At 37.4% G+C, this 26,963-nt stretch overlaps 1 protein-coding gene across 3 annotated transcripts in view; it reads right to left on the bottom strand.

The window, feature by feature from the left end:
• The window catches only part of bean1 (brain expressed, associated with NEDD4, 1), a 51,350-nt gene that overhangs the window by 20,726 nt on the left and 3,661 nt on the right, over nucleotides 1–26,963 (bottom strand). The window contains exon 1 of one of the 3 annotated variants that reach the window (XM_065289298.2): nucleotides 12,316–12,500. The exons of the other annotated variants lie outside the window; for them this stretch is intronic. Coding sequence (XP_065145370.1) covers nucleotides 12,316–12,472 — 157 coding nt within the window. The 5' untranslated portion in view covers nucleotides 12,473–12,500. Of the gene's footprint in view, nucleotides 1–12,315; nucleotides 12,501–26,963 lie in introns of those variants that run through there. 3 annotated transcript variants of the gene reach the window in all.

Raw genomic sequence — 26,963 nt, 5'->3', positions numbered from 1 at the left:
TTATTTACTTTAATTTAAGATACAAACGTTTTCTTTTTTGACATTTAATTAACTTTAATGACAGATACAGATTATGCTTATTATAAGACCGAATGCAATACAATGTTTATTCATTTAAGACGTACAGTAACCACATGTTTACTATGAAAATCACAAAGACGCGCTATTTTGACATATGAGCATTTGTCCGTCAAGACGCCAAAAAGAAACGTCATGAAGTCGTTTAAGCTCTGCCTGTGCACGTGCGCTATTGGATATGCTTTCAAGTTCAATGTGCAATCTAGTCCAATTAACAATCATACAGAAGCCTATAAAGATCATGTAAAAAATTAAAACAAGGTGCTGGGTTTTGTTGTAAAAAGAAATTCCAATCGTAGACTTTATTTAGTCCACAAGAAAATGACTATACACACTTCCAGCCTACATACGCTGAAATCATATAGTATTAGCAAGGTACGACTTCACTTACATCATTTTAAAGACATTCGAATCACCGACATGTTGTGACTGTTATAAGGTTTGACACTGGCTTGTTCTACCTAACAACAGCCAACACCCCCTGTCGCTGAGTGGTTGGAAAACTTTATTTTGGTTTTGAGTGGTTGGTGAAAGGTTGTATGCACAGGCTGCATACAGAGACGCGTTTTTTTGACGGGCAGCTAGCGGATCATAAGAAAGATTAGACGAATGTGATCATTCATTTTTTTTGGCCTTAAATTTTATGTTTTGGTCTCACATGTGCGTATGGCGAGCAGTGTCGAAGTGTCGGAGCAAAAATATGAAGTTGACGGAATCGACGTCATCGACGAGTCGCTACAGGCCTACCAGCAACGTTATCGCTGTGTGATGCCCATCTCTTTCTATGAGGCGTTTCAAAATCTGCTTGTCATAAACAAATTAGTACCATCCACTCCAGTAACTGACAAGAGAAGGATGACGTGAACCCCACTGCTTCTGTTCTCATTGATAGTCCCTCCCGAAATTCGCTCACAATTTGCATAAAGTTAAACTTTTCTTAACTTTCTCACGTCACTGGATAAGCCTATATGGCAGCCAACGGTCACTTTTGCTCCTGCCGCCGTGTTTCAATTGAAAATAATGAGATTGCGTCGCTCTCCTACTGCTGGTTGCTGGCTGTCTGAATGGGGCGTCATGCTGAGTTTAGGGCTCAGGTTAGTTGAAGCATTATTCTTGCTTTTTTGATAACGATTCATCGTCCACATTCATACAAAATGCATGTTCATGTGAGGTTGATCTAACCCATTTGTTAAAAGTATAAGTATGACTCAAAGTGATATGTTTCCAGAACATACTAATACTAACTTCCACTACATACTACACTGCGACTAACTGCCACTTGTATTTTGTGGTGCTCTTAATTTTGAAACTATAAAACAAGTGAAGGTCATCCACCCAAAACATGGGTATCCTAAAGAAATGTCACATACACAGTATGGAGGATACACCAACAAGCTGAACTTGCCTCATGCCCCTCATAACCCTCAAGAGAGATGCCATCTGTCAGAGTCATTAAAACTTTACATATCCATTCATTCATTCCCACTTCTGAGTCCTAGGAGATCCAGCTGGGAAGTATGTGACAGATAATGCAAGCCTCTACACATCTTTTAATCTCTCAATTGACCCAGATAACACAGACCATGAGCTGCACTGATCGGAGAAGTCTCTTAAAAGCATAAAGTAATCTGAAGAATTAGCCCTACTACAGTAGCTAAATATATCTTAGTTTTGTTCTGATTTTGTGATGCACTTAACAACAGCTTTATTTGAACTAGATTGACCAGTCTGCCAAATCTGCATAGCGGCACAGTTTAAGTAATTTTAGCATAGTATTGGTCAAGGTTGTCAGGTCTGCATAACAAAACCAGCTCAATGGCTTTTCAAAACTAGCTTTTATGCATTATACACACAATTTCTTTCTTGAAAATGTATGTCACGTATGCAAATAATTATACACATAGGCTGATTTTATATATAAAAATTTAACCCGCAACAAAAAACCTGCAGCGAGAGCTTAAAAAGTAGTACAATTCTGCATGAAAACTGCGTACTTGGCAACACTGGTACACTGTAAAAAATTACTCTGGAGGGTGTTAAATTTAACCCATGAAAATTAGTTATAATTTAATTAAGTATATAAGCTAGCAAGTAAAATAAAAAATAATGGGTATATTCTACCTTCACTATCCAATTTTTAACAGTAATAACTGCAATACTAAAAAAATAAGTAACATATACCCCAAAATATTGGCCTTAGCACCGCAAAGTGCGCATGAATCAACATCCAGGCGGGACTCGAGTCACCATTTTTTCATATCATATCTGCGGGAGAACTGCGGTTTGTTGACAGGTAAGTTTTTATTCAACTTGTTGATATCATCATGAATGGAAATGTTAAGTTGGTTAACTGTAAAATCTACCAGAAGTTTAGTCATTTGCGTGCTTCTCTGTCTCTGTTGTTGACAGATTGATAGGTTAGAATATGTCATTCAGGTTAGCTTTGAATGAAACATCGCCCAGTTCTTGCACCTGCGAATACGAATAAATATCCATATTTATGATTAAAATATTAACTTCCATTATTATTATTTACATGTCTGAATCTCGTGAACAGCGGAGCTGCTCAATATGAGTGGTTGAACTTGAGCAAGCCACGTGACGAGAGAGAGCAGCGGACGGTTGATGTACGATACAGACGGGAGGGCGTCGAGCAGACAAACAAACAACGGTAAAGCTGTCGATGCTAGATAATTACTGTAAAAGTTTTCTTGCATTTATCTGTTAATATATTGAGTTTTGTTTTAGAAGGGATCCATTTATGAAGCCATTTTATTATTATTATTATCATTTACGGATATATACTTAACGTTGCCTTTCGCTTTTTATTGTCTGTTCAAAAAAGTATTTCGGAGTTCATATGTTATATATGAGACTTGTATATGAAGTTGAATCACTTAAAATTGAATGTAAGTACTTCTTGTTAGTGTTCAATGTTTTATGCACGTGTACTGTGAGTTATAGCATAATATGAAGTTTTATTTTTGCACTTAATAAGTTTTAAATGAAGTTGAAATGTTTGTTTGTATCGATATAGCATGCTAGTCTACTGAGGTAAATGAGATCAGTTTTTCCTCTCATATTATTGTCTTCTTTAATTTTCTAATGATAACGTGAAGAACAGTATTTAGGAATCTTGCTTTTAATGGTTTTTTAACATCTCATGAAGCCTTGGTTTATTTTGTTTTATGAAATAATATGTTCAAGAAGCTTTATGTAAAACTATGTTGTATTTCACTTGAAATGTATTGGGGTTATTATACGTCCAATAATTAGTTTTAAATGTTTACAGAATGTTATTTGGTCAATAAAGCAAGCAATTTATGCAATCTTGTGCATGACTATTTTCTTATTCAACCCTCTCTGAATAAGTAATATGTAATGTTTCTTAATGGCTTATCATTATTAATAATAATTTAATAGATCTGTGCCTTAATACCAATAGGGTTAATGTTATTCATTTTTTTATAAGTAATTAGTTATGAAAAAAATAGGTAGACCTTACCTAATTTTTTTTACTTTATCATAGTAATTAAATTTAGGTACTTTTTAATCAAATATATAGGATATAATTTACTCAAACAAAGTGAGTGCAAATTGTTACAACAATTTTTTTGAGTAAATTCTATAGGTTGTTTTTTACAGTGTATTGGTTTAACTAATGTTAATCTGAAATATTTACTACTTTGTATTTTGAAGGTCAAAATGAAAATGTAAGGGACTTTATGTTTATATAATATACAGTAAAAGTATTCAATTTCAATAATACTGTGGAGTATAAGTTTCCCAAAATAATACTCATCTACACTAAAGATGTATAACCTTTTTTTTGGGGGTGATTACTATTTTAAACATTTAAAGGGCATGTCTTTCTTATATCACTGATCTGATGTTTTCTGTAATGGACAGCAGGCAAAGGTCTGATGAGATAAGACAAAAAAAGAACCTTTAGAGCCAAGGTCACAGGATAGACAGCCACCATTGTGAGGAAAACTCAATCCATTCTCATACAACTGAAGAGGACCGCCCCACTGAACAGCTATTGATCGACACAGGCTTTGCTGTTTTGTTTTCTTTAAAATCAAGAGAGGACTTTCACACTTTGAAGCCTTAATTATTTTGGCTTCTCAGCCCCTTTAAAAAGAATACAAACACAAATGCCTAGTCCCATTTCTGATCACCGCATTTTGAGAATATAAACTCTGGATAATAACTAGTGGTGGAACGGTTCACATTTCGCACGGTTCAGTTGGTATCACGGTTTTATTGTCACTGTTTCGGTATGTTCGATACTAGCAATGTTCAGAAAAACATTCTGCAGCCAAATCAACAAAACATTCTTTTAATGAAGTTTATTTAACTTTAAAGTTCGGTATGAGCATGGTCATGTGATCCGTCCAATCAGCGGGAAGAGGTGCCTATAAATAGCAGCCCCTCTCGTCTGTCCCGGGACAGTTTTGCAGCATCCCTCCTCCACCCCATCACCTCACTCTCATCTAGTTTCATTTATCCCAGTTAAAGAGGGGGGAGTACTCTGGGTTCGGGCTAAAATCGGAGCTCTGAGCCCTCTACTCGGACAGCACGCCAAATATGCTCATCTCATTATACCTATCGATTACATGTTAATGCGAACTCGTGAATTTAGTGATAAACTTGTTTTTTGTCAAAAAAAGAAACATCTAAGTTTTCTCATCAGAAGTAAGTATTTGAATAAGTGTCAAGTGCGTTTCAAATTCAGTTTTTCACCAGATGAGCAGATTAAAACACTGGTTTATGTTCTAGGTATGTTTGTAACACAGATCTTCTCACTTTACAATCCAAAAAAATCTGCTGTCACTTTAAGTTACTTCCAGTTGCCATGGAAGTCGAAATGTCAAGTTCATAGTCTTTGTGGGTTATTGTGCGGTTGTCAGTTTGTTCATTTTGATGCGAGTTTCATCTGCATCATCTACAGCCGAAGGGCTGCATGAGCTTGGCAATAAAAACATTTAGCGTGTGGATTAGTGTAGTGGCTGTGTAAGGGTTTCGGCGTTACCTGCCCTCGCGCATAAACTCGTGCTCGGACTCGTCAAAAGTGTAATGTATTGTCGTAGTCTGCGGGATTTGTGCCGAGCAATGTTTACAGTCACAGGTTTTATTTCTTCACATTTTGACCATTGCCGCTGTGTGCAGCCAGACAGTAAACTTAAATGATGTTAACGGTTTGTCACATGCAGTCTCATCAAGTCACAGTACAGTACAGTTAAACAGCTCTACTCTACTGTAGCTGTGATGAACATGAGCAAGCGCTCTGTATCTGCAGTAGGGGTGTAACGGTTCAAATTACTCACGGTTCAGTGCGTATCATGGTTTTACGGTCACGGTTTTGGTACATTTCGGTACACTTTGGTCACAACAAGCTTCTTTACAAAAATAAAAACCTAAGCCGTTTTTCAACTCTGCCAAAATCAACATTTTCATGTAAGAGCACTTCTGTCATGTCTGTCTCACCTGTGATTGCGTGCTATCAACAACACCCTGGTGATGATTAGATCTGTGCAAAAATATAGATACAGTTAACTATCGTGATAAATTTTCCACGAAAGTGGGCCGATATTTCAATCTCTACTATCGATATATTAAAAAACAATCAAATCCCTCTGTGTGCATCAGACGACCTCCTCAGCCGCTGTCATATATGGCCATTCACCCAAAGTTAGTGGGAGTGAGAAAATGGTCGAAAAATTAAAAAACACCTGCAGCTTTCAGCACTTTGGCTTTAAAAAAAGTTTTGTTTCAAAAGTCAGCTCTATTTTTTTACATTTTTGATAAGAAAAAAAGAAAAAGTACTGCAATATACCGCAACATGCAACATTTCGAATCGTATCATGGCTCATGTACCGTGATATGCATCGTATCATGAGTCCCTTGCAAATACCTAACCCTAGTGATGATGCCGTAATAAGCGACTCGTCATATTACAGGGTATATACAGCAATCCTTAAGTTAAATTTACTACTTTTTAATACCTTTTTTACTACCTTCAGAATATTTTTTAAAACCATCACAACACTAAAATTCAAGTGTTGATCAGCGACGTTTCTATTATTTACACGGATTTTGACATAAATAACATACAAAAAAGAATAGACATGGATTAAAGAGAAAAAAATTCTTCTTACTGAAATGTTTTTCAGGCCAAGTCATGTTCCTTTAACTAACACTTTATGTAGGTGAGAGCAATAGCATTTTAAGGGGAATTTTTTTTTGCCATAAATTCCATATTGAAGTCTCCTATGTTTACATTAACATTAGTGAATGCACCATGAACTACCGTCAATTACTGTAATGACATAAACAAGAATTAATTAATGCTCATATACTCTATATTTTTCATTGTTTGTTCATGTTATATAATGCATTTACTAAAGTGAACAAATACAACTTTTTCATATCATATTATTCAGTACACATAAACGAATAATCCAGGGTCTGTTCTGTTCACACAACAGCTTACAGTCACAGCTCTAATACAGTAACGTTATGTAAGGGATAATGTAGAGGCAGCCGGTAGTTATCGGGAAATAAGCCCCGACAGTGTGATCAGGACCCGACGCGAAGCGGAGGGTCTTGTATCACACTGAAGGGGCTTATTTCCCGATAACTACCGGCTGACTCTACATTATCCCGCTTATTACACGGCTACTTGTCACATAAGAAAAAAACTGGACATGAATATGAATTTGAAACATTTTATTGGCATATTTGTTTTAAATTAACATTTTTATCCTTCCGCGAAACTTTGCACAGATGCATAAAATGATCGTAATACCTTATTAAGATCCTCTGCTTCATACTTGTCTGTCTCCATTTTTTTCTCTTTTAGCCAGTCTTTGAGAAGTTTTAATGCCCATTCTGTATTTTTTTATGTGTTGGCTTCGTAGCTGTCATGCTCTATTTTGTCAAGTTCAGTCTCAGTAAGCTCTCTGTGTCTTGTCGTGGTTGTCCAGTGTTTGTCACAAGATGGCGCCAAACAAACAGTAATCTTTATTGGCGCGGAGCGATCTTACTCGTAAAAGTAGTCCGGCTATGCGTTATTATTTTGGAGCGGTTATTATTCGAAAAGAACGAACCTGCAAATGTCTCAACTGACCAATCAGAATCAAGCATTCCAGAGAGCCGTGTAATAAGTATGAATATAAACCCTGAACGAGTAACTCGAGTCAAACTAGTGTACAATTCGCACAGGATGTGTGTAACCATAGTGACAGTTGTAAATTGAATGACTGTACCTTTATTAACAAAATATTATGTTACAATAGAGGCAGCGCTGATGTGCTATTTTATGCGCAATGTTTCTGCTGTTTACTTTCTCCTAAGACCTAAATGGTCGTGTTTATATGAGGATATTTGCAAAGATGGGATTTTTGAGGCATATGTGTTATTTAAGGCCAATAAAGCGGCAAAAAGCGGCTGTTGTTTGTGTTTGAATGGCTTAAAATCACTTGTTTTTAAACTGCAGTGCTTAAATATATGTACAAATGTTACGTTTTTGTTACCACATGCAAATGCAACTGCAAGAACCGACAGGTGGATGACATCAAAGTCCCGCGAGAGCATTTGGAAACAGTCTCCTCTTATGATTCCTCGTCAATCGCTCTCACAGGATTTGGCTGTCATCTGCCTCTTGGTTCTTGTGGCGCCACCTGAAGTTTACCCACGAGTTTAACAAACTTGTTGTATCAGCCACTGGCTAGATCAGCATAGCATTAAAAAACGTGACGCGGATGATCACGTATGTGAGAAATCATTTACCCCTAAAATACAGGACCCCTAAAGTTAGTCATACTGTGCAAAGACACGCAAGTTACCTGGCTGTTTGATTTTCTTAGCCCACGAGGCTTGCCAATCTTCATCATTTCGCTAAGCCAAGTCAATCTCCACTGGTCTTTTACTCCTTTATCGATCTTCAAAACATCGGAGCCTTCCTGCATTATAAGTTTGACCATGCCAGCTGAAATAAAGTTTTACCTCAGCTTAACGTGATACAGTCAGAAAACCCGGAGTGGATCCGGTGCGTAGTGATTACAGAACGCTTACAGTGGAGAGAGAAAAGTGATTTGGCTCCACTCCAGGCTTTGATCACATCACAGAGACGAAAGATCTTTGATTATGTGCCCATTTTTTTGATTATGCTAAACCCTATATTTAAACAAACTAACGCGAACGCAGATAGAATTTCAATCAGAATATGACACCTGATAGTCTGAAAAAATAATACCTAATTTGGAAAAAATAATACCTCTGAGACCAAATTTAACACTTTTAATGGCCTTAAATTTGACAATTTTGATTTATCACTTTTTGATACTTTTTAAAACCCCGCGGACACCCTGTATTAGATGTATTGCCTTGAGAATGCGGCACTCTCAAATTTTATAGTTATGTCCACGTTTTCTTGAGCATCGCTGCTGCAGAAGACTTATATGAAGCTGGCAGTGCCTCTATTAGCGTCTTTTCTCCTTTGCTTGCCATGCTAAATGGTCCGCGCAACACACACACACACAAATGCACACACCAACATGTGAGGAGGAACTGTGAGGTTGACAACAGATTTGCACAGCATGCTATAAGTTGATTGGACAGGTACTCTCACGTAAACACGCGCAGAGCTTATTCAGAACCATACATTAGCAGTTTTATGCGTTGTTTTTTCACCAAACTATATTAGAAATGCGTGGTCAAATCAAACATGGTGCACCGTGGTGCACGTGCATCCCGAATCGTGGGAGGATGACGGGAGGATTCGATTCTTTACCGAGAACCATTACACCCCTAATCTGCAGTCATGCAGGCCTTTACGGTGCTTCGCATTCATTATAAATAAGTTGATGAACCACGGGTTATATACGTACAGACCCGAGGGAGGAGAACCGAACGGTTCCCGAGAACCGTTCCACCCCTAACGATAACTACACAATAAAAAATTCTGCAGTTCATATTTTAAATGACATTGATTATCATTTTTATGTCTTTCCCCGCCATTGACAAGTTATCTCGTCAATTAAGAAAAAAATGCATCCCTGCCAATGACCCTACCCTGATGAGTTTTTACAGTGATCTTTGTTTTAGCTATTATCCACTAGATGGCGCTATCACCCAACTTATAAAACACTTAAGCATCCACTGATTCAAAAACTGTTAAAACTCTTTGTATGTTTTGATCATTGTTCTGAATCTGATCTTTAACAAAAGTCCTTTACAACCAATTATCTCAGCTTTTTGTTCAAAATTTGGCATTTTTGAAGAAACCTACCCATTTTTGAGAGGTGATAAAAAGAGAACAAATGAAGATAGGATGAAATGTTTCTTTCCAATTATTTGTTTGTTTGTAAGCAAAGGGTCTGTTCTTTAATTTGATATATTTATGTTTATATATTTATAAAAGAACATTTTTTAAATAAAAAATGGCAACTATTTATAAAAAACATGTTAAAGAGTTAGAAATTGCTTAAATAGCCAACAGAATAAAAACAATCAAATCAAATGGTAATAATAAAATCAAACGATAATACAAAAAAATTATAAAACGACTTGAAAATATATCCCTGTTCATAAGATTTTTTTTATAAAATAATTATCTAAGTTTAGAAACAAATCAAGTGAAATTATGTATCTCATGCATATAAAGTATTCTTTACATTCTTTACATACTGTACACATGATGCAGTACTTTCATCCTTATAGAAGAAGTGTGACCTTTAATACAAGTTATCCAGGACCCTCACAAAGTGTTATTGTTTAGACAAAATAAAATCTTTATAAAAGAGACGTTCGCTTTTGCCAGATACTTGTATAATCTTGTGCATAATCAGAGTTTATTGTTCACTAGATTTATTATCTTTTGAAGCTATAGCTCAATTGATAGAGTATAGCTTTAGCAATGCAGACACCATGGGTTCGATACTAGAGAACAAACATACCGATAAAATGTATAGCTTGAATGCACAGTATGTCTCTTTGGATAAAAGTATCAGATGCATAAATGTAATATGTAAATGCACAATAGGTGTTTGGATGAGCAAAAGAAGTCACTAAACTAAACTTTGCAAGAATATATTGTTTTATATGTATAAAAAGACATGGCATTGTAAGCAATATGTTGAAGACCTATACTGCATTTGTGTCTAAACATATTATTCAGCATCAAAACCCCACACTCATCACAACACCACCTGGCAAAATCTCATAAACCCGCATTAAAATGTTCATAATCCTATGATATTTGTTCATAACACTAGTGTATTGCCTCTATGACACACACAGCGATACAGATCCACACCCACACAACTGTTTGTATGAGCTGTTCTAGCGCAGCTGGCATAACGCATTCATAATATTTCCCCTGCAGGCCGTTTGAAGTCTGGGTGCGTGCGTGTGTGCACATCTTAGGAGAGGAGTCAGTGGTGATCCTGCGGGCCTGTAACGGATGCTGTTTGCTCTGTGACGGATGGGGGATAATAGATCTGATTGGGGCAGTGATGTTTGCTCCTGTCCGCAGCCTGTGCTGAAGGCAGTCTTTGGGAACATTGTGTCACTGTCGGGCCCTGTTTGATGAGGTTTGTTACTGGGGCGGTCTGTCTGTCAGCAAGCTGGACACCCTTTTAACACCACGGATCAACTGAACAGTATTGTGGGATTCTGCAGCTCAAGGTCAGTTTGTACCCAGCACCGTCTGACTGGACAACAGCTGCTGACCAGAGAGCAAGACCCTTTGAAGTACTGGGGCACTAAAACATACAAATGCATGCACAAATCAGAGTAAAAAAGACAATAAAGAAAGACTTTTAGATTTGGCAGACATTTTTATGGGAAGGGAATTCTTGCTTGGGTATCAAACACAGGAAATCCTTGGCATTGCCATGCTCTATCAACACTGAATATGCTGTCTTTTATTGAGCTAAACTTTGCAAGCAATTCCTTTACACTATATTGTTGAAACCGACGTACAGCATTGCTTTCACATTGCACTTATAGTTTCAAAGGGAGAGAATGCTGCATGTCACCGTGAGTTTTCAAACAGAGATACAAAGGCATTCATTTCTAGTATAATAGAGGCAAAAGAGCCTGCTGTATTTTACACGGTGAAGTCTGTGGTGCATTGGATGTGGGTCAGAGAGATTGCAGCATATCTAGGTCATACTGAATCGTAGAGAGGCTTAAGCTTTTGCTCATTCTGGCTCACCTATTAATAAAGCACATAGGGGAGACACAGATTACATTCTGACTGTGTCGCTTCATACTCACAAATCATAATCTCATTATTTAGCCAGACTACAAAGCTAAGCTTTGTAAACAACTGTGCAGTGAGGAAGTAAATCATAGAGAATAGCTATATTAAATTATTTTAAGTGTGTAAAGTAAGCTCTGTAATAAAGTAAATAACCTTAAGTCTTTGTGACATTCAGCTTCAGAGTAACTGATGTTATTGACCTGATGTCAAGCTATATTGATATATAAATCACATGGGTTGTATGCATAATGCGCCTGACAAAACATCTATTCGCTGGAGGATTCTCTTTTATTTTATAACTGTATGAAATGATACAACAGGACAGAATAGACCTTTTACGCACTTCCGCATTTTTCGACTGGAAATACGTCAACAAAGTGTATGGCAACTTCCTGTTATCGTAGCGGCAGATACGAAAAATAGCAGAGTCAACGAGTCGCCGTTTCTGTAGTGTTCAAGGCTGTTCGTCTTCCAACCAGAAACAGCCCTACCTTTATAATAGTTTATAATAGTATATAATAGTAACAGTAAGTGAAAAAAAGTTCCGCAGCAAGAAGAGTGAACACGCAAGAACGGGAAACTTTTGCCAACCGGCATTCTGTCTATATTAAAACCTCAGTTTGTGAGGCTCCTCACTCTCTCTCATTGACCTGAAGCATCTACCTCTCACTACTACCTGTCCTTGTAGTTTATTTGTTACTTAAACCGCATGTAGCAAGGAAACATTGCATGTTATCTCATGTAGAAATACACAACTTTGCAGCAGACTGCTAGTAACATTTACCTAGTACAGCAGCTACACCAAATTACTGGTTGTTATGTTAACCTCATGTCATCTCACTTAAACATAACTTACACACGACATATTCACTGCGATGTGTTAAATCTTATATTACAAATTCACAACCCCTAGATTTACAATTAACGTAAACGGAGTTATAGCCGGTTTTGTAGCTAAAGCTTACCTTGATAATTGTGGATAAACTCCGCGCGGAAGAATTTATATCCCTTATCCAGTTTGTTCCCTTTAGTGGACGAGTGTATACCCACACTCTTCACCACATCGGCGCTGGTGAACTTCGGTAGACAAGTTAGGAAAGTCGGAAACACTCTAGCTGCCATTTCTCCACCAACAACAAAGCTTATACCGGAATTGCGCTTACGCGTTGTTTACGTATTTCCGGTTTTTGCGTAAATGGTCTATGGGGCTGCAATATTTAAGAGATATTCATTTTAAATGTAGATAAAATAAAAAGTTTCCCTTCTTACCAGAATAGTACTGACAGAATTAGCCATGACCTGTCTTTAAAAGCTTTCCAAATAAGTTGACATATTTAATTGGTCACATTTATGGAATGCAAATGAATTTACTAGTCTGTAACAGGAGAAAGTTGTCTGTTTAAATCCGAGGGAGCACACATAAAAGGTATAACTTGAATGCATTGTAACTTGTCTGATGAAAGCATCTGCCAAATGCATAAATGTTCAATGTTAAAAAGCATTAGTAAAAGCTTTTAGCCCAGAGTAGAAGCTTATTAACTAGATTACATTGATGTAGTTTCCTGTATTGTAGAGCTGTATTGCTTTATTGTACTGCATTAACAGAAGAATTTAGTGTTCATATAAGGTAAAGACATAGTTGCCTCTTACTGCTGGACAGTCATGGGAGCTGTCAGACACATTTTGGGACCTATTTTAACGATCTAAGCACACTGTCTAAAGTGCACTGTGCACAGTCTAAAAGGGCGTGTCTGAATCCACTTTTGCTTATTTAACAATGAATTTTTTTTGTCTAAAATAGTTTTTCCTATTTTCGTAATGAGTAATAGGTGTGTTTTGGGCGTAACATGCAATAAACCAACACTGTAAAAAATCCAATTAATGAAATGTTGGACGGGCAAAAATATATAAGTTAAACCAATTTTTTTGTTTGAGCTAGTTGAGAAGACATATTATTTTAAGTCTAGATAGATCTGTGTTTAAAACATTAAATGAATGGTTATTTTCAAATCCAGTCAACATTCAGAATGGCTAGTGTTGACTGAACTAATTAATACAAATCTGGTCAATATGTGGACTTATGACAGCTTTGTTTCCTGACAACAAAATGCTCAAAATATTACTGTTATTTGGTCACAAAATGTAATTGTAAGAGTTGTTCAGGCGTGAATGTATGTGGTTAAAGTTTAAATATGCGGTCAGTTAATAAAGATAGCGTCTTTTAAAAAGTGTGCTCGGACACTTTCGGACGAAGATGAGCTCCAGAAGAGCTCCAGAAAATCACCGGCGCTTAAGCGCTCACACCCCGCCCAGCGCAGCCTCACCTCGGCAAGCGCATCAGAAATCGACTGCTGGCTCTGATATCTCTGTGGCGTTTAAACGTGATTTAATTCATTTAAATTTCTCATACTTAACAATGAAAGGGTTATGTTTTAAATCATATTTTAGGATTGGACTTAATTGATATGGCTGTTGAGTGATGTTTCATATCTTTTACATTTGTTATAACCGGACTGCATGCGAATTTGAACTTCAGAGCTGAAGGAGCGGATGGAGAAATAGTTCCAATATCATAACAATCTTAGATAAAACCCGTGTGTGTACCCGTGTGCGCGCGCGCGCCCCGCTCTCGCGCGTTTGTGTATGTACAGTATGTGCGTGAGTTTTTTATTTAAAATGTCTTAAAATCGAAAGGATCTGGCACACAGGTCATTTCATCTGAGATCAATCCGCACGCAACAGCTGGAATCACTTACTGATTCACAGGACACAAGTCATCAGCCGTTTCCTCAAGTTCACGTCAGGTAAGTGGTTGTAATTAAATGTTAATTTTAGAATATATTAATCGGCAAAGACGCAAATACTTGACGTTTTTGTAATGATATTTTTGTAAAGATATATTTAAAAGTGTGTTATGTTATGTGTCCGAAGTAAAGTGGAGCTATTTTAGTAAAGATAGCCTGGATATAGGTGGTTTACCGGACAGCGTTTAGAACTTTATTATAATTGGGACATTTTTACAAACAAACTTTATAAAATACAATACTGGCGTGCATTTTGAGACAAAACAATAGTACGTTACTCATATGTTAAGTGATGTCAGTTATTTTAGTCAGTGATAAGCCCTGTCCGAGAAAACCACCCAATAGTGTTTAATTATGTGTGATGTCTGAGGGAAATTTGGCCTAACGTTAACGTTATTTTAGGGAATAAAGTATTTCACAATCAAGCTTTATTATATTAAACATGTTATTTATGTATGTGTGTGTGTGTTTATATTCCTCTGTTTATCAAACCAGAGCGGTGATGATGCGGAGAGGCAGACCAGAGGGCTGAAGAAAGTCTCCTAAATGGCCCTGGAGATGTTCTGAATGACTTTGGAGTGCTTTTGGACTGTTTAATGCCCTCTATTTAGAGAAGACTTAATTCTGTATGTTCAGTCTGTATGATAAGTGAATAAAAAGCTTTTGTTTTCATGTGACTGAAGTTAATTATTTTGTTAACAACACCAGCATAAATTATTTGATAAATAATTTTAAAATGTTATAAAAAAAATCCCAAATAATAAATATTAATTGAAGTAACACATAAAACATTGAGTGAATACTTAAATTTTAATTGACAGAGTCTTTGCTGTAAGTTTTTAAAGATTCAACTGATTAAAACATTTTAGTTGAATGAACTATAAAGCTAATTGAGCCAACATACTTTTTTATATTTGAGTCAAGTTTGGGCCAACTAAAAAACATCAATCCAGGTAACACTTTGGAGACAGAAATTGAGTGAACGTAAAATTTCTGTGGAACTAGTTACTAAAAAATAATTCATTGAGCCAACAATTTATTTTTTACAGTGAATGAGAGTCTCAGCTCTCATTCCCTTTAAAAGCCAGTTGCGCTGGCATCATGACGATTTCCTATTTAGATGGCGGAATTTGTAACTGAAAAACTAAATGGAGGAAGACGATCACAAATTTAAGACTAAAATAAAAAGTTTATTGTTCCCTTTCAATACAGTTCACTTTGCATTGTGTCAGTTGCTGACGCTATGGGGAAACTCCTGTTTACTCCGCGATTCAAGCCTTTTGGTTAATGTCTGTAAAAATTACAGACCAATGACGGTGGAGCCCGTGAAAGGGGCGGGGCTTACGCCCTTTATAAGTCAAGGATAAAGCGCCATGAGCTCACTTTCATTCTCCTTCAGCGCGAACATCTCGCTGCTCCGAAGAAGAAGCCCTACTCGCCGTCGAGACAAGCACTACAGCGGATTCAACACCCGGCTTATTCGCATGTCGCTTTCCAGCTGAGATTCACACAAGCTATTTCTATCTAAAAGAGCAGAAGCGCGTTGAGATAATGTCGCTTCGGCACTGTGGCTCATGCCGAGCCCCTTTGCCTATGGAGGATCTCCACGATGAGTGCGTCCTCTGCCTGGGTCCCGCCCACGATGAAGCCATACTCAACGAGGCGAGCTGCGCCCACTGTGAGCTTTTTGCATTAATGTGCACATCGCGGTGCGCTCAGTAAGCTCACCGGCGTAACTGCTTAACTTATATGATTCATGCACATCCGCGGTGCGCTCTGTGATCTTGCCGTCTTTGTGCTATGTTATATACATCCCGGTGCGTTTAAACCCTCACCGTATGCGCGTTAACATTCTATAAGTTGCTTCACCTATGCTTGTTTAGAGCTGTGAACACACTGGATATAGGGCCACATTCAGGGTCTCTCCGGTGGGGCACCTCAGTCCGTTGTGTATGCACATCGTGACGGGATAACGTTCCCCCATAGCGTCAGCAACTGGCGCAATGCGAAGCGAACCATATTGAAAGGGAAAGATAAGGATACGGAGTAAACAGGAGTTTCCCCATAGCGTTAGTAACTGACGCAATGCTTGTTCCCATTATTTCAGGGAACCAGGGTTACGTGAGTAACCTTATCGTTTTCATTTGTATTACATTTTTTTGTATTAAAACCTTTAAAAGCGGTTTTTCATGGAAGTAAAATTTGCAGGTTTTTAATTGCTGTAAATGTATGGATAGCCTACATGATCAGTGCAATCTCAAAGAATAATTTATAAATATGCAAGAAAAAATACTTTATTTGTAACAAACAGGAGATACAGAATTTACAAACGTGTGGCCTCACAATAGCAACGAGCCAACAATGTGCCTGAACACAAATCGTTTTCAAATTTCACAAATCGTTTTCAACGATTTCAAATCGTTGCGCAAATTTAGCGCAAATGCAATTCCTATTTAAACAATGTGGCACTAAAAGTTGAAGATAATTGCGACGGGTTGAAACTAGCAAAAGACACTTGCGTCGCACATTGCATTGCTTGCGCCGGGTGTATGATAGGGCACTTAGGCTGCGTTCACACGACAGAATTTCGGGAGTGACAACCGTATTTGCTTACAAGTGTGAGTCTGGAAGTGTGCTGTTCAGACAGCACATTACGACACAAATATAACACTGCCTGTATGAACGAGTAACCGACCTCAAACCCGTATGCTATTCGCACGCGGTGCCTGTAACCATAGTGACGGACGTATATATAAAAACGAAAGTATTATACAAATGGACAAAACTTGAATTATGTCATTAACAAAAACAGCTGGCGTGTGTGTAACGCTTACCATTGTGCAGAGAAAAATAAACAAGTGTGGTTCCATATTTAAAGTTTAAATCTGCAAAATGAATGAAGCAACTGCAGTTTGACCAAAGCAGATATATCCAGTACAAAAGTAATCCCAATGACTGGTGATATATTAACGTCTTGTGAAGCAAATCGATCAGTTTTTGCAAGAAAGTTAACTTTATTTAAATCATTTATAACGCAGTCACATAGGAAGTGCGCTTACGCTCCCGCTCTGTAGGTGGCACTGAGAGTATGGTTTACCAACCGCAGGCAAAACCAGCCTCTTAGCGGCACCTAGAGCGGGAACGTAATGCGCTCTTTATATGTTTCCAAGGATGTGCATTAACCCTAATAATGTTGTAAATAACGTTTAATATCCTGCAAAAACCGATCGATCTGCTTTACAAGCAGCCAATATGTCACCAAGAGTCATGGGGATTACTTTTGTATTGGATATATCTGCTTTTTGAGCTCTCAAAGTGGCGGTTGACTTCCATTCATATGAAGATGGGTTTTCTGCAAAACATCTTAATTGCTGTACTGAAGAAAAAGGTGAGTAAATTAAGAGCTAAGTTTTAATTTTGGGTGAATTATTCCTTTTTTTACGAACATTATATCGTCCAATTTTAAGGTTTTATTATTTTGCTCTCACTTACTGGGATACACGCGATTTAATGTAATATGCTCTGTGGCGTCTATGGAGGTAATATATCTCATCAACCTTATGGAGCAATCCTGCTGCGTAGTTTGCAGTCATATCATGCAGACAAAGCACTGGATGACGTGACAGACAACTGGTTGTCCAGTGCGATTCCGTTCACACACCACAGCTTTTCTGTAAATACGGTTGTGAAACCCGAAAATTTACGCGTGTGAGGTCAGTTATAGAATGGGGTTGTCAAACCCGTAAATAACCGAACTGCGTGTGAACGGAACCATCTTAAGGACTCAAATACGGGTTTGACAACCGTATTATGGTACCGTGTGAACGCAGCCCTAGAGACAAGCAAAAAAATAATCTACTGATTCTACTGTAATCTAGGAAAACTTTAATTTCAACAATAGTGCAACTATCACACTCCTGTCCACAGCTCAGGAATTATACAGTAAAATAAACAGCATTATTTGTAAGAAGAGTTTTGTCAAACTTCAAAATAGAAGTACCGTACTGGTTTTCCAGATTACCATAACAAAAACTTATTGTCAGAATTTGTGTCCACTGTTTCACACAAATTACTGTTAGCTTTATAATATCAGTAGTTTGTCTTATTACAGCTGACGTAATCATATCTGTTTATGTTGAGAATAACAGCCTTAATTCCTACTATTTTGCAATATACTATGTATACTTACTGTATATCTTTATATATACTGTATGTAAGTGTGTATTAAGTTAAATATGGTGACACAGTGGATTAGTGGGTAGCACTGTCACAGTACTCAAATTTTCCCCAAAACATGCAGGTTAGATAATTTGGAGATGCCAAAATGTCTTTCCCCAAATAGTGTGTTTTAACATGTTCTCGCCATGAATGTAGCCATAGCTGCTGGAATGGCGTTACAAAATAAATAAGCAAACAAAAATATGCAGATGTATAGTAATGTTTTGTTATACAAAATACTTATGACTTTCTTCATTGCCAAACTGTAGAGTATTTAATGTGTACCAAATGGAAACTGTCTTAAATAAACAGTGACGCTATTTCTTTGTATGCCATTCATGTCAATGGAGAAAAATGAGGAGCTGACAATGAGGTATCACTCTCTGTTAAAATGTTAAAGTCTTCAACAAAACCCTGCATTACACAACCCAAATGATGAGTTCATGCTTCAAACAGGGCAGAATGAGTCAATGTAGTTGAAAAAAATGACAGTGGTTCCTTGAATTGTCTTTTCTGAAGGCAGCCCTTTAAAAACACCATTACAGTGTCATTTAACCTGGATTAGAGGGCACAGTGGCAAAAAACCTCTGCACACTAGATACCATATTTTCCAAGTTAGTTAAACCAATGCCAGAGATCCATATTATCTAGACCTTAAGGGTTTTAGTGGGCCAGAATGTGCAATAGGAGGGCCCATTTTCACAGGATTTGGCAGCTTTGATCTCACTCTTACTGTCATGGTTGACAGAGCTGAGCCCAAGGGATCGGCCCTATGGCTTAATCTAGTTTAAGTGGCACCCATGAGCTACTACTTTGTTTGACTCAATCATCCAAAGAGCCATCTTCTTCAAACTCAAATAAAGATCACCTGAAAAGTGGGAACACAGAACGTGCATTATGGGAAAATAAGGACTACCAGGCACAGATGAATGTCCAGTGCTACTGCTGTTAAAAAGATGCTGTAAGTTCATTACTTACTTACAGAGCAAAATAAACTGACTATACTTACTTATAATAATAAAACGTCCAAGTACCAATGTTTTTTATTTATTTTTATTCTGACTGTATAACCATAATTATTAAATGACTTAAAATTCCTGATTACATGACGAGGTTCCTTATTTTTAGGTCGTTGTGGATTAAAGAATCTCCAAAATGAACAAATGCTAATGAATATATTGGAAGATAATAACGTCTTATAAGTATTAAAGAGACAGCAGGCAATATTTTCGTGTTAATTAATCATCTTCGTAAGTCTGTATATGGTTTAATTACTCATTACAGGGCGAATGAAGACTCTCTCGCTCACCCCTACTGCATGTAGGAAGAATATCCCACTTGCAAATTCGGTGTATCCTACCCGAGTCTCGCAAAGTCTCAGATATCGCGAGAAGCAGGATCAGTTTACAGCAAGCATCCCCAGCACAGAGGCAGGCTAACAAAACCCGGCTAGCGATTGTTGCAAACATGTTTATAATGGCAAAAACCCTTGACGGAAGATGCAAAGAAAAGGAAAAGAGCTTCAGACCGAGCGAGGGCTCGCACTCGTATCAACATCGGTCAAGCTTTTTCAGACTGGTGAGAGCTAAAAAACAGAAGGCCCCAAGTCAGATGCAGACCTCGCATTCTTGCTTTTGCGCTTGGAAGTAACACTTTGATATTTTATTTTGTGCATGGTTGTACTTTCATTGCGTTTATTATCTGTAAATGTTTTATCAGCTGATCTGCTGGGTTGCTCGTGGTGAGGAACAACAGTTCGTTTTTACGACAGTGTGTATGAAAGTATTTACTACCAGGCACTGGGGGGGGGGGCTTCGTAGAGCCCCAGGCTTACCGTGTGTCCCTTTAAAGTAGGGAAAAACTGGGGTGAAAGTAATGCGGGACGAAAGTAACAAAGCGATTGTCTCCGAGCCCTGAATACATTTGCATTCCAAACTATGACAGCATCTTTAGCATGCAAACCTTGTTAGAGATGACAAATATCACATTATTTCATCACCGTTTTGCGCGTGTAGGTTCAGAAAGATGTTTTGAGCCATAATAAGTAAATTCCTAACGTCATTTTTTTCTTATGACGCTTTGTGTTTCTGGTTTCATGTGTTACAGTACTGATCAATCTACAGATTATTTAGTGCTCGAAGACATCCTGAAGTTTGACTTCTCAAAGTTTTTCAAAATAAAAGTAAATCAGGTGTAAATGTCGGGACGAATGTAACACTTACTTTTGTCCCGCTAGTCATACTGTTGCATTATGTTTTTATATTGTATATTATATGCATTATATTCTAATTTGATTTAATTAAATTTCATAGTGTTCATACTGTTAAAAAAGTTTTATTATCAACATTTCAGGTTTTTACTGTCGGGTTGGTTTTGAAACACTTGATGAAACTGAATTTAAAATTAAAACGTAATTTTATAATTTTTTTGCAAAGATAAACGACAAAATATTTTTGCAGTTACATGTTAACAAGGTCATATTCATGTATATTTACTAAAAACAAGTCTAACACAAAAATCTATCTTGTTTTGTTGTGTAACTTTTGACCCACCTGTATGTTACTTTCCTCCCAGCTGACAGGGTCAAAATTAAAATGTGCTACTTATGTTCAAAGTGAAATTATACTGAAGTAATTTTAAATTCATTCAAAATTCCACCTGGTGTAGACAACACGTGTGAGCTATTGGCCAAAAATATATCTCTGTCTAAAACATTATATTTAAAAAAAAAAAAAAAAATCCGGAAAAATTGTACTTTCGCCCCTGCTCTCCCATATTACATTTTATAAATATACTTTTGCATGCAGGATTTACTTTCTTAAGTATTATAATATTTTTACATTTTGATTTCACTTTAAATATTTAATAATACATTTTAAATTATTTTAACTTCCCACTCAAGGAACGGGTTGTTTTAGATTTATCACAGATAGAAAAGGAATAGCAGCATCATATTTTTATAAATTCTGTGATTGTAAATGCTGGTGAAACAGTATATGCTGGTGATATAATGAATCTAAAATAAACTTTTGTCTAATGTCTTTGGATATATGGCAGTAATATTATCTGTTACAATCTCTCAATGATTACAAGTGAGTTAACGTGATAAAACTGCACATTGTTATCAGTAAAGTGGAGAGCTACGGACTAATACTGTTACGATTCGAACCAGTGACATAGACAAATGTGAAAAAGCCCGACTGACTCTAGGATGTATGTCAGCGTGGGTAATCCTCCTCAAGGAAGGCTGTAATAAAGCTCATTCTGATAACCCAAAACCCAGAGCCGCCTATTGCTCATCTAATTGAAAGCAGTTATGAGCGCAGCAGCGGGCGAGGCCTTCACTCTCACTCTGAAATTAAAATGCTAATGCGCTCGAAACAAACAAAAACAAAGGCTCTCTGCATCTGGGATCTGCATGAACTTGAAAGTATCCACGAAAGTCAATACCAGAGGGCACCAAGTTTGAAGACGGAGCATTTAGGCAGCTTATGACATGCTAAGCTATCTGATAGAAAGGGATGCAACCGTGCATGAATCCAAAGGAGTGATGCAACAACAAAGGCAACATTTTCCACCTCTTTGAATCTTGCTTTCTACTTGTCTTCTCTGCACTTCTTTAGCCTCCCTCTGGGACGAGTGTAGGAGGATGAGTGCTTAAGAGTGGGCTGTAGTAACAATAATGGCTGATGTTGTATGTGCCAATAATGCTGGCTGAGATACAGTATGATAGCTCTGTTGAAAAACCAGCACTGCTGGGCACCAGCATGTGTTATGTTTTGAATGCTGGCCTAAATATTGCAGCCATGTGGCGCAACAGGAACTTTTTATTTCTTTAAAATGTTAGTGTCCCCATTATGTTAAGACACCGTTAGCACTTAAACCACACTCATAATCATTTTCTACAAACAAATTCTCTTGAAAATAACAACAGTCTTGCTTCTTGCTCTATTTGAATATTCACTCTGCTCTAAGCTGGTCTTTTCAGCAGGGGAGTGTGCTATCTCACCCGCACAGCAGGGTCATTCCCAGTGGGCTAGAGTTAGCGTCACAGACCTGGCTTCAACACAAAGATCTAACCAGCTGAGACAGCACTTGATGGAAGGTCACATCAGGAAGAAAGGAAATGGCAGCGCTGCAGGTGAATGACCGATCAATAATGAACTCTTTAATTGGTCAAAGCACAGCTGCAATATGACAAAGGTACTCATACCAACAAAAATCACAAATATGATATCTTCAAGATAGCAATGAGAATAAATGGAGAGCAAAGGAAGAACTCTTATCTCAGAGTGACACTCTTTTGGTGTACGTCTCTCAAGTCGATCTATGTATCTCCTCTAGAGTTTCAGAAAAGTCTTAAGATCTTTGCACACTGTAGTCCATAATTTTCATATGCGTTTTTTCATATTCGCTATCCTACAAATTCGTCACACACACAAACCTGGCACACTCTATTAAAGTGCACCTATTTAATTGCTAAAACAACATTATTTGTGTATTTGGTATAATACAATGTGTTGGCGTGGTTTATGGTTAAAAACACATTATTTTCCAAATACTGTATATTTTTGTAGCTCCAGATATCCTGCCTTCCTCAAACAGATTGATTTTGTTAAAAAACTCATCGATTTGAAAAGCGCTGTGTCCCTGATTGGCAAGCTAATCTGTACCTTGTGATTGGCCTGAATACCTCTGACATCAGCTGGAAATATGACACCCCTTACCATGTTTGAAAGATTCGCTCACAATGCAATGCTAACAGGAGTTACCTTACAGGCTGTGAGTCAAAGCATTAGGAATTATGATAATGTCGGTCTTGTCTACATCAACAGGCACAGGAAGTAAACTGTTGCCTACAATCTGTGTGTTTGTTGTAGTCCAAGAAAAGAGATTTATGTTGGAGATGATGTTGGTCATCGTTTACTTTTGGGGTATGTATCTAGTGCGTATCGTTAATATGTACTAACACACACTTACACACCAATGGAAATGTAAAATCGTTTTTCAGTTCCTTCCTGCTGTGTGCGTGTAATAAAGTGTCACTACACTTGGATGAGTTAAATGCAGAGGTCACATTTCGAGTGTGGGCTAACATACCTGACAATCACAGCACTTTCTATCTGTCTTTATATTCCGTCTCTTTGTATTCCTTACTCTGGTTGTCATACTTTGTGCTGCGAGACAATGTGAATCAACTTTTCAGATGCTATTCTTGATTTTGGTGTTCGCTTATATGGTGGCTCAGATGTCAAAAACCTCTCAAAATGCTTGCTACAAATGCCAAAAACACACAAAAAAATGTAACCTGATAAGATTTGTCAGGACAACACAATCAGGTTTTAATATGAGCTCCATCTCTCAGTTTTAGTCTGAGTTACATTATGCTACCCACATCAATTGAATAGCTCTATACTTTTACTTGGTATCACTAATAATCTCTTTGTCCATTTCTTCAGAGAATGTTAAGGAGAAACATCCGAGACAAAGTTAAGACTGAAATAAAACATAACTGAGATCTCCACAGTCCACAAAAACCAACAAACAAAAAAAGTGCAAAATCTTTTAACAGAATTTTTTAAAGGGACAGTGCATGTTAAACCATAGAGTATTTAAGAGTATCAGGCTACAAACAGTATCATTATCAAATGAAACCTTTATCAATCTTTATAATTTATTTCTTGTTTTTTTTCTTTCTGATGTGCTGGCAAGGAGAGGATCTAAACAAAAGCTGCATGCAGGAACTACCAGGGCTAGCATGACCTTTAAAGTGTTGGATAGATAAGTAATGTATCAGGGTGATTTAGAGGAGGGAATAGTGTGCATCACTTTGTGTAAATGTGTTTTTAAAGGTCATCCCTTTACCTGTACTGTGAACAAAGACCTAACGAAAGCAATCAAACATACTACCATCTGCCTTCAATGTGTATTTTACATGAGATTGTACACAACAAGCCACATATTAATATTTTAAGAAATTGATTAACTTATCAGGTACCACACATCATTACTACATTTTATTTTAATTTTTAAAGTAAAGTACTAATGAAAAAAGTTTGTTCAAGGGCATTACAATGCAAACTGGTTAGTGTGTGCAGGGTTTCCCGCAGAAAATGTGTTAGTTAAGGTGATAGGGTTGGGTGGTGGGCGGGGCAGAGGGCGTGGCATGCAAAGAGGCGGCCGTATGCGTCATGATGAAAATGAAAATATTTGTACTGAAAACACTCAAATAAAACTTACTTTTCAAAAAACTATAACTGAAAATGAACACATACTAGATTATGAATGAATTAAATGTTTTTAACAGATACGTCTAATGGGAATAGCTGCGTGATGAAGTGAAACTAAAGGGTTAATAAACACAACCTAAAGCAGATGTTGTAGAATGTCAGGCAAACGATGATAGATGGCACAAAAATGGTAAAAACTGATTATTTACCACTATTAATTACATTATCTTAAAGGAGTGTACTGTAGCATGTAAATAATGCACATAGATAAAGTGAGCAAGAGTGCTCAACAATTATATCTAATCAACCGGCATGTGAAACGTAGCTAGCAGGTTGCTCAAACAACAAAATCACCAGCGAACTTACTTTACATTTTCAAGAACTATAGACTAATACAATAACAGGCTTAAATAAACCCAAAACATAAGTTCACTTACAGTTCTCACGGACCTGCGTTTTATCAACTGACTATCCTCCAGACATTACGTACCACGTCTTTATCTCATTTCGGCCGTGTGGCGCGTTTGCACGCTCGCGGTGTGAAGCACGTCCGCGCTATTCTCCGAGATGTTTTATTCAACTGGCTAGTTATCCTCCGAGATGCACTTGACGGGCTTTTGTTTAGTGTTTTTTTTTTGGACGACCTAGTTAAGGCGGTAGGGCTTCCAAGCTTAGGCGGGCCGCCTGAACTGAAATGTGTTGCGGGAAACCCTGGTGTGTTTCAATTTCTTTGCAAAACAGTCTAGTTAAAGTAAACCTCATGGACCAACGACATGGGCGATCCGGGTTTGATTCCCCTTTAAGGCATTTTTTTTATAAACTTTAACCAAGCGACCACTGTTACAACTGGTGTAAACGTGAGCTACGCGATCTTTTGGCGTTTGAAAAAATAAAACCCATGAAATTATATTCATATGACATGCCGGAAGGCACACTATTTGACCTAAAGAGTTGTCTTCTTTTCCTTTGCGACAGTGCTGCGGCGCTTGTGGCCTCTAGGGGCGCTAGACGTCAAAAATACATGTCTAGCACCCCCTATTGGCCAAAAAGTTCTGCGGTGTGCCTTTAATAAACAAAGGACATTTCGATTTCGCAAACACTTTTATCCAATGTGACTTATACTTCATTAAGATATAAATTTTTCTCATCAGTATGTACGTTATCTGGGGTTCAAACCCATTATCTTTGCTATTGGTGCAATGCTCTTCCAGTTGAGCTACAGTGCTTATGCACTACACAGCCTACAGTACTTGTAATATTTACACAGCGTCTTTCTCTACCTGCACATCAACATAATTCCCAGACGTAACAAACACAACAATTTACTCTTATTGCAGTGAGGTTAAATTGTAACTGCCACATTACCACGTGTTGAAAGCCTCATGACATCAGTAGTGTAAGTTGATACAATTTTCTCTGTCGGCAAACAGTTTAGTAAAAGGTCGAGCCGGATTAGCAGATGGCGCAAATGCACTATTGCTGTGAGGAATGTCTGTTCCTTACAAAGGTGCTTAGAAGGCGACAGTGGCCACAAGATTATATGTCAGTGCAAAAATGGTAACATAATCACACACATTGCCTCAGGTTTCACAATGGTGGTCTCACAGCAATAGCAAAACGTTAACTATTACTGAAAAAAAAATCTAAAGTAACAGTTTGATCAGTCTGGGTCCTATGGGAATATTTAAATCAGGTTTTTATTGTTGTTTATATTTCTATGTGGTGTTTTTAAGACAAGCTTTGCAAATTCATCATTCAACACCATAAAATTGGAGACAGTTTCACTCCCACGGTTTAAAATCGCCTTGGGTTCAATCGTCACAAAAATGTAACCAATCACATCCACACAACTCTACTTCAGTGATGCTCACACCAGCAAACGCCCAGTTCATGTTTGCATTATGTCAAAGCGAACTTAGCAGTTATCTATTTACATACAGTACATATCTATGGTCCAAGCTTTGTGATTGAGTAGAGGTGGGGACTAATTTGCATATTCATAGAGCCATTTTACTACATTAGGCAAAGGTGTAGAGTTACATTCAAGCTGTTTTAAAGCATAAAGAAATTACTGTGACAGGTAAAACTTTTATATATGCTATAATTCTGCTCAAAGATTAATTTTAACCAATAAAATTATTAACTACAGGGAGATTTTAACTTTCAGAAAGAATCCCCATATTATATGGATTAACAAAATTCATTTCTTTTTGGATTTTTGAAAAATGCAGATGACAACATCTCTGACCAATAAGTGATCTCCAGTGTTTCCACGTCACATCTGTTCGGCTCAATTGCAACTTCAAATGAGGCTGTACAGGTACCGGGTACTGGGTACAGTACACAGTGGAAAACTCCCCA

The sequence above is a fragment of the Paramisgurnus dabryanus genome, chromosome 2 (genome assembly GCF_030506205.2).
Source record: "Paramisgurnus dabryanus chromosome 2, PD_genome_1.1, whole genome shotgun sequence".
Taxonomy (NCBI): domain Eukaryota; kingdom Metazoa; phylum Chordata; class Actinopteri; order Cypriniformes; family Cobitidae; genus Paramisgurnus; species Paramisgurnus dabryanus.
The sequence above is the reverse complement of the archived record's forward strand: the minus strand, read 5'-3'. Positions and strand labels throughout refer to the sequence as shown.